Source organism: Mesoplodon bidens, assembly GCF_964165515.1.
Source record: "Mesoplodon bidens genome assembly, contig: HAP1_SCAFFOLD_863, whole genome shotgun sequence".
In the NCBI taxonomy this organism is placed as follows: Eukaryota; Metazoa; Chordata; class Mammalia; order Artiodactyla; family Ziphiidae; genus Mesoplodon; species Mesoplodon bidens.
Window position 1 is genome coordinate 110,023 of NW_027671256.1, and position 19,187 is coordinate 129,209.

Consider the following 19,187-nt stretch of genomic DNA (forward strand, 5'->3'; position numbering starts at 1 on the left):
AAGCCCCAGCAGTTCCTTTTGAGGCCAATTAATCCTTCCGTGGCTATATCCCCTGTTGCTCCCAAGACTCACTACTCTCCTGCCAAGGAATTTGGGTATCATGGTTCCCAATAAAGGCTTTGTCATCGTTTGTCTCCTGCCAACCATTTTATCCCTGTGGGAGGGGGACTCCTTGGCATCGGCTGTCTTCCACCAGCACATTGTTCTTGCTACAACCCTAAGTCAATTGCTTTATGTTGCAAGGGAAACCACTTAACCTCACCGGCTAACACCTAACAAGGGGCCAGATCTCTTGATGGTTAGTGACGCTGTTGGCACCCTTCCCAAGGAAACAGATCATGTTACCATGTGTTCCTTTGCTCATGAACACAGTAGGGAGACTTACCCTGTGACAGGTGCTGTATTAAGAATATCATATGTATGTGTCTTATTTCATTCCTGCAATGGCCCTATGAGATAGGCACTATTGTGTCCATTTAGTGGACGAGGAAACCGAGTCTTAAATGGTTTAGTAGCTGTTCAGTGTCTCAGGACTCCAAAGCCTGCCTCATGACCACCATGTTATACTGTCTCCATGTGCCTCCCCAATGGAAACCCTCCAGGACTCCAGGAAATGACCGAGTCCCATCCCGCCCACCACCCACTAGCATCAGAGAGGATGGCTGAGAGCATCAGACACACATAGAGGAGTGGACTTCCTCCCAAATACAAAGTCTATGTTCGGAGAGAAACTGACGAATAGACATCCACAGTCCCCTGGGCTCTTACCAGCCGAAACTCTCATTAGCACCAAGCCAAGCAGGAGGGAGTGGGGGAAATATGGCAGGTGAATGAGTACTAAGGACCAACAACCTAGATTGGCTACAAGGAGAACTCTCATGCAATACACGAAGGTAAATTCAAGCCATTGCTTTGGGGTTGAACAAGCTGGGTCCTAATTCCCGGCTCCTCCTTTAATCTCTATGACCTCTGGCAGTTTGGGCCCTGCCGAGAAGCCACATTCCCATTTGTACATTGGAGATGTGTATCCCACAGGGCAGCTGGGAAGAATGAAGGGGGTATTCCACATAAGAGCATTTACCACTTGCCTGCCTCAGGATGAATTCTTAAATGCCAGCTGTCGGTAGTATTCCCAAAACCAGACCACAGTCATGCCAACACAACACACACACACACACACACGCTGCCTTAGGCCTGCCTTGCAAATTGAGAATCTGTGCTCACAGAAACCTGACTGTTCTTTCCCACTAACCAGTGTGTCCCTGGCTACTTCAACTCTCTGCCCTGCGTTTACCCAGCAGCTAAACGCGGATAACAGTATTGTCTACCTGCTAGGTTTGTGGTCTGGAATATTCAAAAGAGAAAGATTTTAGGGACAGCCTGGTTCCTGATTTTACAGGTAAGATCACCCATCGTCATGCCCTCTTTGCCCAGAGTTTTAGACTCCACCATTTGGCTGTCCCAATACTGCAAAATATGTTGATTGGGGCATTAATCCAGTGTTTGAAAACGGAGCAGGGCAGAGCCAGAGGTGAGCGCAGAAACAGCCAAAGCTCCCCGCTCACCGCACTTGGAGCCACTGGCCACTAGGGGCCGCTGGTTAGCCACAGAAAGCTGGAAGGATGCCTACCTGGCAGGTTTTCAACACCGAGGTTCTTATTTAAATGGCTTCCTGGACTATCAGAAATCCAGCTCAGGGACCCTTGCAAGGAAGGCTGACTTTATTTTCCATAAGGGGGTTAACCCGTTTCCCCCTGAGGTGGAAAGAAAAGGAAGAGGGGCTGTAGCCTGCTCCCACCTAGTCTGTGAGCCACAAGGCTGGTGGGGGAGGAAACACCTGTGTGGCAGCATTGTGAAGATCGATCCTTCACCTGCAAGAATTTCCCCAGTGCCCAGTGACTGAAATCCCTTTAAATCTTATAAACGCTGTAAACTTCCAAAGCCCACTGATAAGTGTAGAGTTTCAGGGAAGGGGCCACATGTCAGGCCACTAGTAAATGCTATTACATAGGAAAAGGAATCCGTGCACAACGAGGAAGAGCGTGCAAACCTAGAGTTACCAGATAGAGGTTGAATTCCAGTTATTAGCTGTGAAGCCTTGGACAAGTTACTTAACATCTCTGAGCTTCAGTTTCCTTTAAAAGCCCTACTTCATGGGCTTTTTGCGTGGGTTTACTTGAATGAGATAACGTACACAAAATTTCTGACCTATTGAAAGACTAAGTAATTAGCTGTTCTTCTTTCTTCAGGTCAATGTAAGCTGCACTGAAGGTCTGGAGAGCAGGCATGCTGGCAGGGGTTAGGGGTTTAGGAAGAGGAACGGGGGTGACAAGGAAAGTTTAAAAGGCAGGAGGAGACCAACGTAGATGTCTCCAGTTCACTGATATCCAGAGAAAGCAAGTCAAGAAGCTTCAAGATGTGTGTTCACATATTCAGAATTCTTTTCCCGTTGTGTGTTTGTAGGGTGTGCCATGCAGTGTGTGTGTGAAGTTAGCGGTGGTATAACTAGAGCCTAACTTTATATCCCAGATGCCAGAAAATGAGTAAAGTCCCCTGGAGGCAGGACACCTGAGGCAAAATGAGACTAGAAAAAATATCAGTTGTCAGAGAGATCAGGAACAATTAGGGAGACTCTAAGACTACCCAGTTCCGGATCCCACGCTGGGAGAAATGCAAAGTGAATCAGAGCACATCCACAGGGGAACGAATGGCTTGGGTGGGGGACACAAACAGTCCCCAACGATGAGTTGAAGAAATCTGGAGAGAGCGCTCTGCGCCGTGAAGAAGCGGCTCCGGAGCGCTGGGGGCATTTTGTGCTGGCTGGAGCAGGAGTAACAAGATGGCGGCGTCGGCGGAGTGACAGGGGTTCCTCCGGGCGGGAGCCGCCGGCAGTGGTGGCAGCGGTATCGCCGCCCTAACTCACCTCTCTCCTTTTCCAGCCCGCGACGTCGCCGCGAAAGTGAGGCAGCGGCGGCCGCCAGAAGCAAGTGGCCCAGCCTGGTTACCGTGAGAACCCCCTCAACAGTCTGCGGCCTGGCAGAAAGAAACCTGACAGCAGCGGTGATTAGGTTCTCCTTGGCCGACTCTGGGCCCTGTAACGCCAAGAAAAGAGCCAGCGTTTTCTGCTTCCTGCCGCCCTCCGGAGCCTTGCTCCGTGGACGAGCCCTAGAGATCTCCCGTTCTCCCCTTAGAGGTGTCGGGGCTTAGCCCCAGCCTCCATCTTCGTCTCTCAGGATGGCGAGCAGCAGCGGCTCCAAGGCCGAATTCATTGTCGGAGGGAAATATAAACTGGTACGGAAGATCGGGTCTGGCTCCTTCGGTGACATTTATCTGGCGATCAACATCACCAACGGCGAGGAAGTGGCAGTGAAGCTAGAATCTCAGAAGGCCAGGCATCCCCAGTTGCTGTACGAGAGCAAACTGTATAAGATTCTTCAAGGTGGGGTTGGCATCCCCCACATACGGTGGTATGGTCAGGAAAAAGACTACAATGTGCTAGTCATGGATCTTCTTGGACCCAGCCTCGAAGACCTCTTCAATTTCTGTTCAAGAAGGTTTACAGTGAAAACTGTCCTTATGTTAGCTGACCAGATGATCAGTAGAATTGAATATGTGCATACAAAGAATTTTATACACAGAGACATTAAACCAGATAACTTCTTAATGGGTATTGGGCGTCACTGTAATAAGTTATTCCTTATTGATTTTGGTTTGGCCAAAAAGTACAGAGACAACAGGACAAGGCAACACATACCATACAGAGAAGATAAAAATCTCACTGGCACTGCCCGATATGCTAGCATCAATGCACATCTTGGTATTGAACAGAGTCGCCAAGATGACATGGAATCATTAGGATATGTTTTGATGTATTTTAATAGAACCAGCCTGCCATGGCAAGGACTAAAGTCTGCAACAAAGAAGCAAAAGTATGAAAAAATTAGCGAAAAGAAGATGTCCACACCTGTTGAAGTTTTATGTAAGGGATTTCCTGCAGAATTTGCCACGTACTTAAACTATTGCCGTGGGCTGTGCTTTGAGGAAGCCCCGGATTACATGTACCTGAGGCAGCTATTCCGCATTCTTTTCAGGACTCTGAATCACCAATATGACTACACATTTGATTGGACAATGTTAAAGCAGAAAGCAGCACAGCAGGCAGCCTCTTCAAGTGGGCAGGGTCAGCAGGCCCAAACCCCCACAGGCAAGCAAACTGACAAAACCAAGAGTAACATGAAAGGTTTCTAAGCATGAATCAAGGAACAGAAGAAGCAGAGCAGGTGATCGGAGCAGCATTTGTTTCTCCCCAAATCTAGAAATTTTAGTTCATTATGTACACTAGCCAGTGGTTGTGGACAACCATTTACCTGGTGTAAAGAACTTAATTTCAGTATAATAAACTGGCTCTGGGCAGCAAAAAAAAAACAAAAAACAAAAAACAAAAAAACGAAATGTGGAATGCTCCTCTAGAAAAAGAGAATCACAAAGGGAATTGGATCCCTATCTTTGGAGCGCTCAAAGACTGTGGAGAAATAGAAGCAGCCGGCTGATTTACGGCAGGGGCCCAAGAAGGTAAACGTAGGACCAATGAGCAGTGGAGAGTCCATGAGTCCCCTAATACCTTCACTCTGTGTGTGTGTGTGTGTGTGTGTGTGTTTACTGTACATATTGTGCATCTTTTAGGGGGAAAGGATTGATCTATGGCTTTCATCAGATTCCCATGACCTCAAATAAGTTAAGAATCCCACATATAAATAGTAACAGCTATAGTAACAGCTAACACTTGTGTGCAGGTTTTTGTGTGGCAATTAAGTGTCTGAGGCATTTCTAACTTCATTTTTTCGTTTTGATTTTCAGAACATTTGTGGGTAGGGTAAATGAAATAACATCATACCTGTGTTACCCATTGGAAAAGACATGGAAAAGATGAAGTTCTTCCCTCAATTTGTACAACTGGTAAAAGAGCTGAGACTTGAAGGTAAATCTTCTAACTCAAAATCTCTGTTCCTCTATTAATTCATAATTCATGTATTATGTAGCTCTCAGTAAATTATTTGAGAAAATAATTGAAAACTCTTATATACTACCCAAATGTTAGTTATTTTATTAAACCAGAGCTTCTTGTTGTTGTTGTTTTTTATTGTCTTTGTCACTACTTCCATCCCCCCTAGAAAGCACAGACAATGAAAGAGTAATCGGCTATAATATAAATTAAAAAGGGAAATACAAAGGTCACCCCTATTCTTTGCTACTTTTCATTTTATTGCTTTACTTAGAGAATGCTGCTAAGACACCTGTTCTTCATGTTTTGTCATTACCCTTTATTATCCTTTGCCATTGCTTTCAATAATTTTGGGTGGTGTATGAAATGTATTTTAACTTAATAATCATAATTTTTAGTTCAAATCATAATATATAGCAATTGCACATTTACCGTATACTAGACACAGGGCTAAGCCATTCACTTTCTTCCTTTGTTCCTCACAACCCTCAGAGGTAGCTTCTGTTATTATCCCCATTTTTCAGATGAGGAAACTGAGGTTCAAGGAAATTATGTAATTTGCCCAGGAAACAGGAGTAGGGGTCAGGATCTGCTGAAGTATTGTGTTTTCCACATTTTATTAATGATTTCCAGAGATGCATTACCTTCAGAAGCAGAGTAGTCATGTTAGGAATAAAAACTTGATATTGAGAGCATGGGAGAAGGAAAGCTACTGTGGGGGTATGGCAATGCCACTGGACCTAGAGTGGCAAACCAGACAAGGGTGTCCTGTAAACACAGTTACTGAACAAAAGAAGTTGAACCTAAGGAAAGAGGAAATATAGTATTTCCCCCTGGTGACACCATCTAATAAGAACAGAAGTTGCTCTGGGGTACTGGCCCATTATGTTAAAGTGATAATGGTGCAATTAGCTCTTTCTTCATTTTCCCATGTTAACCCAGGGGTAAAATGGCACACTGAGCAAATATACTAAATTACGTTAAACTTCGTGTTCAATTTGAAAATCTTAGCTGCTGGCTGCAGAGAGATTAGCGGGCTCTAGCAATTTTTTTTTTTTTTTTTTTTTTTTGGTCTTGTACTTCACCTCGGCCTTAATGAAAAACCTTAGCCATAGCACTGATTGTTTTTATCAGATGCAACACAAGTTCCTGCAGGCAACTCTGAGTTGGCACTGTGAGGTTTCCAGAGAGAACTCTTGGCATAGGTTAGTAGAGTGGAGCTTATGTAATAACCAATAAATGTTTCTTGGGAAGAATATTAGTATAGTGCTGGGCATAGTGCTGGGCATAAGGATGATGACCATTTATACCAAAAAAAGTTTGCCTCTGGAATCCTGGTCTAGTCAGCATCACTGGCATTATGAAGGCAGTGCTAGTCAGGAAGTCAGAAGTGGGACCCCAGTGTTTTGGAACCCTATCCCTGCAGAAATTCAGCTGGCTTTCAGCTCAGTGATGATCAGTGACCTCCAGAATTTGCTAAGTGTTTCTAACATGTGGCTCTGGTAATCAAGCCAAATTGGGGAGACTGAGGTCTTTGGCCTATTAAGGTCACATTTATACATTTGACAAATTTTTACTGATCATGTATACTATGTATCAGACACTGTACTATGTTCTGGGTTCATGAGGAAAAATAAGAAACAATTCTAAACTCAAGAAAATCACAGAGAGGGGTTGAGACAGACAACTATATAATAATGTATGAAGTATAATGAATACTACTTCACACATTATTATAAAAAAGGAGGGCCATATCAATTTATTGAAACATTGCTTTATTGTGATCTTTTCCAGCTACAGGAGACCAAAAATGTATATGTGTGTGTGTGTGTGTGTGTGTGTGTGTGTGTATGTGAGAGACAGAGAGAGACAGGGTGAGGGCATCCCCTTCCCACACGCATAGAAGCCTTTGAGCCTGCTGTTTTGTCAAGGATTTGATAAAAAGACAAACAAACAAACTAAACTTGTTTTTTAGGACTACAAATGAAAGTTGCCAGACACAGAGTGGAACTGGCCTGTCCCAAAGAAAAAAGGTTTAGCTCCTCCTAGAATCAGTCAATAGGGCAATGGAACCATGTGTGTCTAAACTGTACTGCTATGTCTTTCCTCAGCACCCAGAGAGGAGATGGGACCTCTGTTGAGATTAATACACTGGGTGGGGATGGGAGATGTCTAATGAATATTACAAGGTGAACTTACATTTAACACAGGACCATCTTCAAATAGATCAGATGGTCATGGACAGTGAGCAATGTAATGGCAGCCATAATGGACTGAAGACCAGAGATATCTTTTCTCTATTTTCTTGGTAACATGTAAGTACCCCCTCGCTTACCACCACCTCAATGCATAAATGATACCATGGAGGTGGTACTCAATTGTGACAATTAAAAAATTTTTTCAATCCTGACATTTGAGGGTTTGAAGTTAAATTATTTTTTAATTAAATTAAATGTAAATATAATTTAATGTAAATATTAACTTGAGAAAGTAAGAGTGTAACATTAAAAAAAAATAAACTCTTTGTTTTGGAATGACTTTAGATTAACTAAAAAGTTGCAAAGATGGTGCAGAGAGTTCCCATAATCCTTTACCTAAATTTGTATCCCCTGGTAAATTTCTCCTAATGTTATTGCCTTATATTATCTTGGTACATTTGTCAAAACTGAGAAACCAACAGTGACACATTATTATTAGCTAAACTCTAAATTTTATTTAGATTTCACCATTTTTTTCCATTCATGTCCTTTTTCTGTTCCAGGAACCAATCCAGGATATGGCATTGAGTTGTCATGTCCCCCTAGTTTCCTCTGGTTTATGACAGTTTCTCAAACTTTTTTTTTTCTTGACCTTGAGGAGTACTGGCCAAGTATTTAGTAGAATATTCCTCAAATTGGGTTCATCTGATCTCTCTCTCATGATTAGTCTGGAGTTACGGGTTTTTGGAAAGACCACCACAGGTATAAAGTACATTTCTTATCACTTCATTTCAGATGTTCATGACATCAAGGATACTAACCTGATCACTTGGTTAAGAAGTGCCTGTCAGATTTCTACAGTCTATAAAGTTACTATTTATTCCTTTCACCTGCATTCACTAAGTTCAGCCCATACTCAAAATGTGGGATAGATTGAGAAGGCAGAGGCCTTCTGGAGGGAGTGTTTCTACATGAATTTGGGATTCTTCTGTAGGGATGATTTGTGTCTTCTCTCCCATTTATTTATTTAACTGGTCATTTCTTTATTATATCAGTATGAATTCATGTGCTATAGTCTGAATGTGTCTCCCCCAAATTCATATGTTGAAATCCTAACAGACAAAGATGATGGTATTAGGAAGTGGGGCCCTAAGGAGGTTCTTAGGTCATGAGGACAGAGCCCTCATGAATGAGACTAGTGCCGTATAAAGGAGACTTCAGAGAGATTTCTAGCCCCTTCTACCATGTGAGGAAACATTAGGAAGCTGCCAGCTATGAACCAGAGAGAGGGCCCTCACAAGAACATGACAATGCTGATGACTTGATCTTAGACTTCTGGCCTCCAGGGGTGTGAGAAATAAATTATTGTTGTTTATAAGCTACCCAGTATGTGGTATTTTGTTGTGGCAACCCTAATTGGCGAACATCGTGTACATTTAGTTTATATTCTGTGTTATGATCCAATACGCTGTTATTGATATTGCTGCATACGTTTTTCCAGCTTTGGTCATTGGGAGTTCCATTGGTTTAGTTCTTGTGTCCCTTTGAGATGTCCTCATTGTTCTATTTCTTGAGCATTTTCTAACTTCCTGATACTACCCAATGTGTCAGGCTTAACGTTTAATTTCCCTGCCATGACCCTAGAATCAGCCGTTTCTTCAAGGAGGCTTGGTTTATTTTATTGGAGGATGGTATTTTGAAACCAAGGTCTGGGCCCTGGGAATGATGGTTACTACTGGGGTGACATTGCTTGGTAGAGCTTGGTAGTACATGTGCATATACTAACCCATGCACTCATCTACAATTGTTTCTGTATCTATCCATCTATGTATGTATATTAAGCTAAACACAAATTTATATTGATGTACTACAGGGTTATTTCTGCCTTCTATTCTTGTTTATCAGTCAGCCTTGTCTTCTTGTTTATCAGTAAGTTTTCTTTCCAATAATGAGAATTCTGGCACCTGCCATCCATCATCCATTTACTTATTTTTCAACCCCAGTATACATATAAAGCAGTTTCATATGTCTGCATGATAAAGAACTTTGACAACTAGGATGTATTGCTTATGTACAATTCCTTTTTTCTTTGCCCTTACAGTTTCCAGTCTAAACACAATTTCCAAAATTAATTAGGTCATTTCTATTTCTCCCTACCCCCATAGTGCAGTTATATCTTACATTTGTAATATAGTTAGATTAATATTTTCACAGTCTGAATTTTATCTTGTGATCCCCTGACATTCTAGTTAATTGTTTTTTATTTTGTAATTTGCATATATCAATGTTTACTCTTTGTGCTGTAAAGTTTTATGAATTTTTACAAATGCATGGAGTCATATGTCCAACACTGCAGTAGCATATAGAACAATTCCATAAAATTTCCTCTGAAGAATACAATAAGTTAATATTTTATGCAACTTCGCGTAAAATAAATTTATCAGATCTTCCTGAGACAGATACTGTATGTTGGCTCACTCTACACCTATCTGACCCCTCCTTATCTTAATTCCTCTTCTTTGTCTTATTTATAACCTTAGAGGCTGGATACCTTATTATATCTATGTCTATATCTATAGCTATGTTTTTATCTAGTTTATATCTATCCTAAATTGATGCCTCCCTTGCAACTAAGTGTGGCCAGTAATACAGTTCTTGCCCTTTGGTTGTTTACACATCTCTCATTACTTTTCTGTCTGCCTGCAATATGGACTTGCTGATGTAGATGTTGGCTCAAGGTTCAATAGCCATTTTAAGACAATGAAAACAAAAACCAGAGCAAAAACTATAGGAAGAGCCTGGTTCTCTGACGGCATCATTGTGCTTTTGTACAAGCCCTGGGCAACCTATCTCCATTCTTTTCTTGCATGGGATAAATAATCTCCCATGAATTTAAGCTACTATTGTCTTGCTTTCTGTTGCTCACAGCCAAAGACAATCCTAAGCAATACACACTTCAATGATATATATTAGGTACTCTGGGACATTAGAGAAATGAATAAAGATGCGTGGCAATTCAGTAAAATAATTTTTTATCTTTAATGAACAATTTTGAGTCCTTATTAAATGAAAAATACTATGCCAAACCTTTCTATAGATACAAAGATGCCTTAAAAGGAATCTTAAATATGGCACAAATGAACATGTCTACTAAACAGAAATAGACTCAGATATAGAGATCAGACTTGTGGTTGCCAAGGGGGAGGGAGGGAGAGGTATGAACTGGGAGTTTGGGGTTGGTAGATGCAAACTATTACATTTAGAGTGGATAAAGAACAAGGTCCTACTGTATAGCACAGGGAACTATATCCAATCTCCTGGGATAAACCATAATGGAGAAGAATATAAAAAAAAGAATGTATATATGTGTATAACTGAGTCACCTTGCTGTACAGCAGAGATTGGTACAACATTGTAAATCAACTGTACTTCAATAAAAAAAAAGAATTTTCTGCCACAAAGAAGCTTATAATATAAGATAGTCAATGTAGTGTATATTCAAGAGAGCTCTGCACTTAGAGTTGAGATCTGGGTTGAGAATATGCCTTTTAATTAGCCATGTAACATATCTCATTTATTGATTTATTGCTATGGTTTTTTAACTAATTATTTATTAGATATCAGTCACTTTGTGCTGAGATCTTTAAATAATACACCTGATCTTTACAACTGTAAGAAGTAAAACTTAACATTATCCCCCATTTTTCAGGAAACTAAGGCTCAGTGTAATACAATGAGCATTCAAGGTCACATGGTTAGGGAACAGCAGAGCTGGAACTCAAATGTAGGGCCGTCTAAGCCCAACCTTTTCAAGCCTTAATGTCCTTATCTGTAAAGCGCCTATTGCTATATCAGTCCTTCCTGCCTCAGAGAGTTTTTGTCAAGGCTGAAAAGAAAATGAAACCGGGGATTGGAATTACTTTTTAATTTTAACCATAAATTACTGTAGAATTGTAAAGTGTTACAACCATACCTGGCACATGAAATATACTAAAAAAATAGATTTATACTAAGAAATGTAAGATAGGCTACAAAGGTGTACTGTACAACACTGGGAAAATAGCCAATATTTTGTAATAACTATAAATAGAGTGTAACCTTTAAAAATTATATCAAAATTTAAAAATGAATTTAAATGAATAGTGGGGATAAATAGATATGTGTGTGACCAATTAGCTGTAAATCAAGGTAGACTGTGATATGTGGAACAAAGGAAAGAGAAAAAGAAGGAGAGATTAATTCCAAAGTTGGGGATCTAGGAAGACCTTATGGAGGTGATGGCGATTCAATTGCATCTTCAAAGATGGTTAAGACTTTGAGCATCTGTGAGGACCATTAAGTGAGCATCAGGTCTTTTTTTTTTTTTGCGGTATGCGGGCCTCTCACTGTTGTGGCCTCTCCCATTGCGGAGCACAGGCTCCGGATGCTCAGGCTCAGTAGCCATGACTCACAGGCCCAGCGACTCCACGGCATGTGGGATCTTCCCGGACCGGGGCACGAACCCGTGTCCCCTGCATCGGCAGGCGGACTCTCAACCACTGCGCCACCAGGGAAGCCTGAGTATCAGGTCTTTGCGATCATTTCCTCCTCTCCAGCTACATCAGAGTCATCAATGACATGAGCCACTTCTAATCCCTCTTTTCAGTGCTCACTGTACACAGAACAGGCCCTGGGCATTGTGTGTGCTCATGGTGTTTTAGTCACATTATTTTGAATGGGGATGGTTTTGTTCGGCAAGATTTCTTAGTTTCTTAAGGACAAATCGGTAATAGCTTACTTTGTGACTTTTAAATTTAGGAACTCTGTAAGTATGTCTCGTAGAATCTCAGGAATCAAATGCCAGTTCTCAGACAGTTCACACACTACAAGAACTTCGAGACATTTTGTCAAGTGCTGTGTTTATCCCAGAACACAATGTTGAGAAATGTAATCAACAAAATAGAAAATAAAGGTTAAGTTTAGACTCTTACATTATATCTGTGTTGTGTTAGTTCTAGCACTTTTGGGTAGAAGGCATCCAAATACATGAAGAGAATAGGGAACATCCACAGAACTGAATGGTCCTATTCATTCATGCATCCATTTTGCAAAATGAGTGTCTACTATGTGTCATGCACTGTTATAGGCAATAAGGAGACAGCAATAAACAGAACACAGTCTTGGTGGTGGGGCACATTATTACCAGATAGCTGGCTACTTTTCTCTTAGTCCTTGTCCCTCACCCCTACCTTACAAAGGCTCTTTCCAAATCATACTTAGTGCTCCTGTACAGTTGGCTTTATTGAGAGTAAGAATCATGGTTCTTTATATCTGGTTATCCCATTGTGCCTAGCACAGAGTATTGTGCTGTGTGTGTGTGTGTGTCTGATGTAGGGACAGTGGGGAAGAAGCGTGGAGGGGTGAAAAAATTGGGCTGTGGATTCACACTGAAAAGAACACTGGATCCAAACCTTTATTTAATGATGTTCACTTACATTTTTCTTGAGTGGCTACTATATGCTAGGCACTGTGCTAGGCACAGGAGTTATAATAGTGACTTCTGTCAGACAGGCTTGGCTCTTCTCTCACAGAGCTCATACTTCATTGAGCAGAGACAGAGAATTAAATGCATATGCTAGCTCTGGTTCTCTGAGAAATAGGCATCAAGAGATTTATTGATCCACACTACTATGTGCAAAATAGATAAACAACAGGTGCCTACTGTATAGAACAGGGAACTATATTCATTGTCTTGTAGTAGCCTGTAGTGGAGAGGAATCTGAAAAAGTATGTATGTATATGTATGTATATCTGGATCACTTTGCTGTACAGCTGAAACATTGTAAATCAACTATACTTCAGTAAAAAAAAAGATTTATTTGAGAACATGCTTGTGAAGAATGGAGAGGGAGCTAGTGGAGGTTGGGAGAGCATGGTAGAGTGGTCAGAACCAAATGCATGTCTGATACCTGTGAAGTAGAGAAGGAAGCAAGAAATGTGTGTAGGAAAAATCTCCTGTGCTAGTCTCATAAAGTTTTGGCAAAGCTGATGAGAGTCTTCCAGCCAACTCAGCAATCAGAGGAGTCACATCTTTCAGGAATGGAGCTGCCTTAGTATTCTTCTGGGCTCAGTCATGGGCTGGGAGCACCTGGTGGGAAGTATGACTTCAGTGCTGGGGATGTCGAGTTATGCAGCCCTCAGTCAGAGATCTGAGAAATCAATGTTCATGGCTCCTATAACAAGATGTTTTGAACATCATGATGAGGAAAGTATAGGGTGCTGTGGAAACATAAAGCATGAGGGACTACAGGCTTCCCTGAGGAAGTGATATCTTGGGGCAATAAGTCAAATTACCCAAGAGAGAGGAGCAAACCAGGAGGGAAAAGCATTTCAAGCAGAGGGAATGACATGAGAGAGACAATATGGAATTGATGGAAGAAATAAAAGGAATTAATTCTGATGTGAACAAAGGGTGCAGGGGCAGGGAGGGGAGAGAGAAAGGAGGAAGGAGTTGGGAGAAGTGAAGCGAGAAATGTAGTCAGAAGTCAGATCTTAGCCTTGTAATACACGTAAGCAGTTTAAGTTTTATATCAAGGGCAGTAGGAAGGTGTTGAAGTGTTTTAAGCATGAAGTGGGGTTATTGGAGGGAGAGTAGGAATTGAGTAACGTGATCATTTCACACTTTGGCTCCAGTGGCTCCGTGAACAGTAGATTGATTGCTTGAGAACAAAACTGGAAGCCTGAACACAAGTAAGGTGGCAATCTGAGTAATCCAGGTAAAATGTGGCAGTGGCTAGGACTATGGAGAATTTATAGTCATTGGAGGCATAATTAGGGATAAAATGGCAGATGGCTAATTTAATGAATGTGGTAGAGAAAGGAGAGAGAGAAAACAAGGAGGACACTCAGATGTCAGTCTTACTAGCCATGTGACATAGAAGGATTACGTACACTCTTTGGACTTTGGTTTCCTACTCTGAAAAATGAAGGCAACAACACCTACTTCATAGGGTGTTCTGAGGTCAAATTAGATAATGTAAATAGAGTATGTAACACAGGGGTTAGTTTATAAATGGTAATTCCCTCCTGACTTCCCCTGTATGCAGCAAGGATTTAAGGTGCATTCCTATTCGAGAATCAAGTTAACTGGAGAGAAAGTTAGGTTTTCTCTGTCTCTCTATGATTATCTGTTCCCTTTGCCTGCCCTCATCCCTATTAGATTATTGCATTGCATGTGAAGAAACACAACTTCAACTCAAAGATCTTAATGCAATAAATCATTGTATTAATCCTTCTGATAGGGACTCTCCATACTCATAAAAAGATTTCAATAAGTTATGACCAATCTATAAGCAATATGTAACTAGGAAATCCTTTCCTCTGGTATGAGTGTGAGTGTGTGAATGTGTGTGTGTGTGTGTGTATATGTGTGTGTGTGTTCCTCTCTCTCTGTGCATCTCTCCCTTAAATCTTAAGCCAAGTGACTTTATTTTTTATTTTATTTTATTTTATTTTTTTTGCTGTACGCGGGCCTCTCACTGCTGTGGCCTCTCCCGTTGCGGAGCACAGGCTCCGGACACACAGGCTCCGCGGCCATGGCTCGCGGGCCCAGCCGCTCCGCGGCATGTGGGATCTTCCGGGATAGGGGCACGAACCCGTGTCCCCTGCATCGGCAGGCGGACTCTCAACCACTGCGCCACCAGGGAAGCCCCCCAAGTGACTTTAGGAGAGAAGAAATACTGGGAGTTTATTCACTTTAGGAGACTCTTCTTTACTGGCCCTTGGCTCTGTGGATCTTCTGGAGCTTCCTTTCCATCGCCTTCTTTTTTTTTTAATTTTATTTATTTACTTTAGTTTTGGCTGCATTGGGTCTTCGTTGCTGCTCGTGGGCTTTCTCTAGTTGCGGCAAGTGGGGGCTACTCTTCGTTGCAGTGCATGGGCTACTCATCGTGGTGGCTTCTCTTGTTGCAGAGCATGGGCTCTATGCATGTGGGCTTCAGTAGTTGTAGCACACGGGCTCAGTAGTTGAGGTTTGCAGGCTCAGTAGCTGTGGTGCACGGGCTTAGTTGCTCCGTGGCATGTGGGATCTTCCCGGACCAAGGCTCGAACCCATGTCCCCTGCATTGGCAGGCGGATTCTTAATGACTGTGCCACCAGGGAAGTCCCTCCTTCCCCTTCTTGATCCTGGTTCTTCAGCTTCTGTGAAGCCTCCCTACCCCCAGAGGATATCCCATATCTGCTTCTGGTACCCGGAGTCAGTTTCTCTTGTCTACACTCATAAAACCCTGAGGCACTGACCTTCTTCGGGCTTTCCTTCTAGTTATCTCAAGATAAGAAGTCTTGGGAATTCCCTGGCAGTTCAGTGGTTAGGACTTCATGCTTCTACTGCAGGGGTCCCAGGTTCGATCCCTAGTCGGGGAACTAAGATCCTGCAGGCCCTGTGGCGTGGTCCCCCCAGAAAAAGATAAGGAGTCTTCCCTTGGGGCAGAGAGTCAAACACACATCACTGCTAGTGCAGCATCTTTGTTCACAGCTGTGGACCCTGTTTAGGATGGTATTCCCAGAGCATTCCAAACTGATCTCAGAATGTCTGAAATCTTGAGTCTGAGGCCTGAGGTTACCAGAATAAGACCAAGGTTGTATCACATTTGATTGTGCATAAGAAACACCGTAGAAGTTTGTTAAAATACAGATGCCTGGGCTTCCCTGGTGGCGCAGTGATTGAGAGTCTGCCTGCCGATGCAGGAGGCACAGGTTCATGCCCCGGTCCGGGAAGATCCCACATGCCGTGGAGCGGCTGGGCCCGTAAGCCATGGCCACTGAGCCTGCGCGTCCAGAGACTGTGCACCGCAACGGGAGAGGCCACGACAGTGAGAGGCCCGTGTACCGCAAAAAAAAAAAAAAAAATCCTAGCAAAAAAAACAAAACAGATGCCTGAGCCCCAGGCCAGGTGTTTTGAATCAGCATCTCCTGGGTTGGGTCTATACAACCTACACTTTAAAGAAAACACTCCAGTCTAGATGTTTGCTTCTAAAGTACAGTTCGCAGACTAGCAACATTGGCCTCAACAAGAAGCAATTAAAAATGCAGAATCTCAGGCACCACCCCAGATGTCCTGAATCAATCTGAATTTTAACAAGATCCTCAAGTGATTTTGTTACACATTAAAAGTTTTAGAAGCAGTGTTCTAGATCAGTGGTTCCCATTTGGGGGAGATTTTGCTCTCCACTCCCCTCACCTACACACCCAGGGCAATATCTAGAGATATTTTTGGTTGTCATAACTGGGAAGGTACTGCTGGCACCTAAGTAGGTAGAGGCCAGTGATGCTGCTAAACAACTTATAATGCATAGGATAGCCCCTCACAGTAAAGGCCTATTAGATCTAAAATGTTAATGGTACCAGTATTGAGAAACCTTGGGCTAGATGACTGTGATGGAGTGGTGGACTAGTCTGAGGAGCTGACCATCTTCAAAGGCTTAGAAGAAGCAGCTATGGTTTGGGAGTGAATCTGAAGGCTCTGAGCAAGCTCTACATGCTCAAACTAGAGTTAAGAGGGTGAGCTCTGGGGTCCAAATGCCATGATTTGAATCCCAGCTGTGCTACTCAGATGCTGTGTCATCTTAAGCAACTGTGGAAATAAACAAAGATAAACCAAATAAGAACAAGAAAAGGCTATTTATTCTTAACTTGCTAGGGCAAGGGAATCAGCCACTGTCACATGTGCTTTTACTGAGACTGAAGTCAGGCAGAGAAGTGGAGAAAAAAGGGAAGGCTTCAGGTGTGCCCTGATTGGAGTCTGTTGGCTAAATAGAAGTGGGGCATCTATGTGATTGGTTGGGTGCATATTTGGCTTTCTCTGGTTGGTCCTAAGTTGGAAGCAGGGACAAAATTTAGGGAAACTGTCAGTTATTAGTCAATTCCTGGCCATGTGGTGCTGACTGTTATAAAATTTATTGTTTAGTGTCTTGAATTGTTACTGAAGATAGCAGTCAGACTTCTTACAAGTCTGACTTACAGCAGGCTGGCTTCCCGGGCTGCTTATTATCGATAAGGCAGTTGGTTTCCTGGGCAGGTTGTTGCAGGTTGTGGGTGAGAGTTCTATTTTTACATATGGTCCTGCCTTGTCCAGTTGTATAATCAGTCTCTCACAACTTTTAAGTTTCTTTGGACCTTAGTGTTTCCTAATCTACATAATGTTGCTAATAGGGCTGTCGTCAAGATAAAATGAGTTACTCACGTAGGGCTCTTAGAATCTCACGAACAGGGAGTGAGGACTAAGTATTGGCCACCATCATCCTCTACAGCTCTCTCCAGAGGCTGTGATCCCAGGCAGCCATACCAAAGGGTCCGGACCTCTCTACGAGAAGCACAGAGTTTAGGGGAAGCAGCTGTTGGCAATGACATGGGGTGGTCATGACCTGTTTCAGTATTTTCAGTAACACAGGAGGACGGTACAAGGATATGAGGGTTACTATTAACAGAAATCAAGGACTTGAGTCAGACCAATTCGAGTCTCACTTAGTTTTAATTACACACAGCTGTGTAACCTCTAGCATGTAGCAGCCAATCTCGGCCTCCTTTATAAAATAGGGATGACATTACCAGCTCTTGATGAAGATTAACTAAGTAGTGCATATCCAAACACCCCACATAGTACCTGGCCGAAGGCAAGCACTCTGTAAAAGGTAACTTTATTATTGTTATTATCATCGACTCAGCCAGAGGCCAAAGCTACTGTTTCCCTGGGAACAGAAACCTCCCATAAAGTAGAAAGTCCTCTTGGGTTAATCATCGTTCTAGACTTGCCTCCTTGGTGCTGGCAATTTATATGCACTAGGAATACCCAAGGTGTTTATCATTGAACAGAATCTTTGTGAGGGAAGCCTAGAACGATACATTTTAACCATTCCCAGGTGATTTTCATACACAGTAGGGCTTTGCAAACCAGCCCTACAATCTCCTGTTGTTCCCCTCTGTGTGCAGGTGTTTCTCCGAAGCAATCCTCTGTCTTCCTCACACCTGCTGTAACTTACAGGAAATTGACCGCAGGCTTCTCCCTTTATAGTAGAGGGGCTTGGAGAGCCCAGCAGCAGGATGGGATCGTCGCTCTGACTTGGAGGTTGGCGTCTCCTCTCCTGGTTTGGGGGTAAGTACTGGTCTGTCCTGTTCTGGGCTTGCTGATAGACAGGTTTTGCAAAGATAACCCAACCACCTTTGGGCAGGTGGGTGAAGGGAAGACTGAAGGTCTCTGGGAGCAGAATGAATCTTCAGTGAGAAGCCTTGGTAGCTGAACCAAATTTCAGAAATGCTAATATCTGTGTGTCCTTCATTTGGAGAGCTAGTCAGGTCTAGAGCAGAAGGCCCACTGCTACCAGTGAGGATGGAGCTGACTGCAGCCAGTGCCTGCCTTAGACTTCACTGAGAGTGAGGCTTTTGGGGTATGTCTGAGTCTGACCTCCCTGGACTCAGGTCTCTGCTCCAGAGTGACAGGCAGCGTGGATGAACCTGGACCCAAGGGAACAGCTATCTAGAGCCTAGCATTAGCTTGGGCTTATTTCCATTGGTTTCTGGCACTTGGGGTCTCAACAGGGTCTGTAGAGTCTTCCGTTCCTGTTTGAATAGTCAGGAGCCTTGCAGGAGTTGGAATGGTCTTGCCTTGTGCTGGCACATGATGAAGTTTTAATTGATTAGGGATATCTGGTGTCAGTTCTTGGAGACTGGGAAGAGAGAGGCAAGGTTGGATGATCCAAGGGCTTTTATTTTGTGTCTTTGATGGTGCCTTCCTTCCCTTGAAGTAGATGCCTGAAAGCTTGTTAGGTGAGTTTAGAAAACCAGCTGTATCTCTAGGTCATTCAGGCAGAACCTGGTTACGTTGCCCCCAGGTCCCACTGGCAGGAGGATTTTGCATTCCACTGAAGCTTGGACTCGGGCTAAGGCTTACGGTCCACAGAGGACTGAGGGAGAGGGAGGGGTTAACTGGGGACATCATAGATGCAGTAAGTTCC

At 42.9% G+C, this 19,187-nt stretch overlaps 1 protein-coding gene across 2 annotated transcripts; it reads left to right on the forward strand.

The window, feature by feature from the left end:
* Positions 1 to 2,864: 2,864 nt before the first annotated feature.
* Positions 2,865 to 4,396, forward strand: LOC308611660 (casein kinase I-like). 2 transcript variants are annotated; one of them, XM_081260365.1, is made up of 2 exons: positions 2,865 to 4,204; positions 4,241 to 4,396. In XM_081260365.1, the coding sequence occupies exons 1-2, from the start codon at positions 3,235 to 3,237 to the stop codon at positions 4,246 to 4,248; spliced, it is 978 nt and encodes a 325-aa protein (XP_081116491.1). In that variant the 5' UTR covers positions 2,865 to 3,234; the 3' UTR covers positions 4,249 to 4,396. The 2 variants fall into 2 exon arrangements, with proteins under 2 accessions (XP_081116491.1, XP_081116490.1); XM_081260364.1 differs by having other exon boundaries at positions 2,866 to 4,394.
* Positions 4,397 to 19,187: the final 14,791 nt, after the last annotated feature.

Coding starts and splice junctions, on each gene's coding strand:
- LOC308611660 (XM_081260364.1), top strand. CDS start 3,235: ATGGCGAGCAGCAGCGGCTCCAAGGCCGAATTCATTGTCGGAGGGAAA.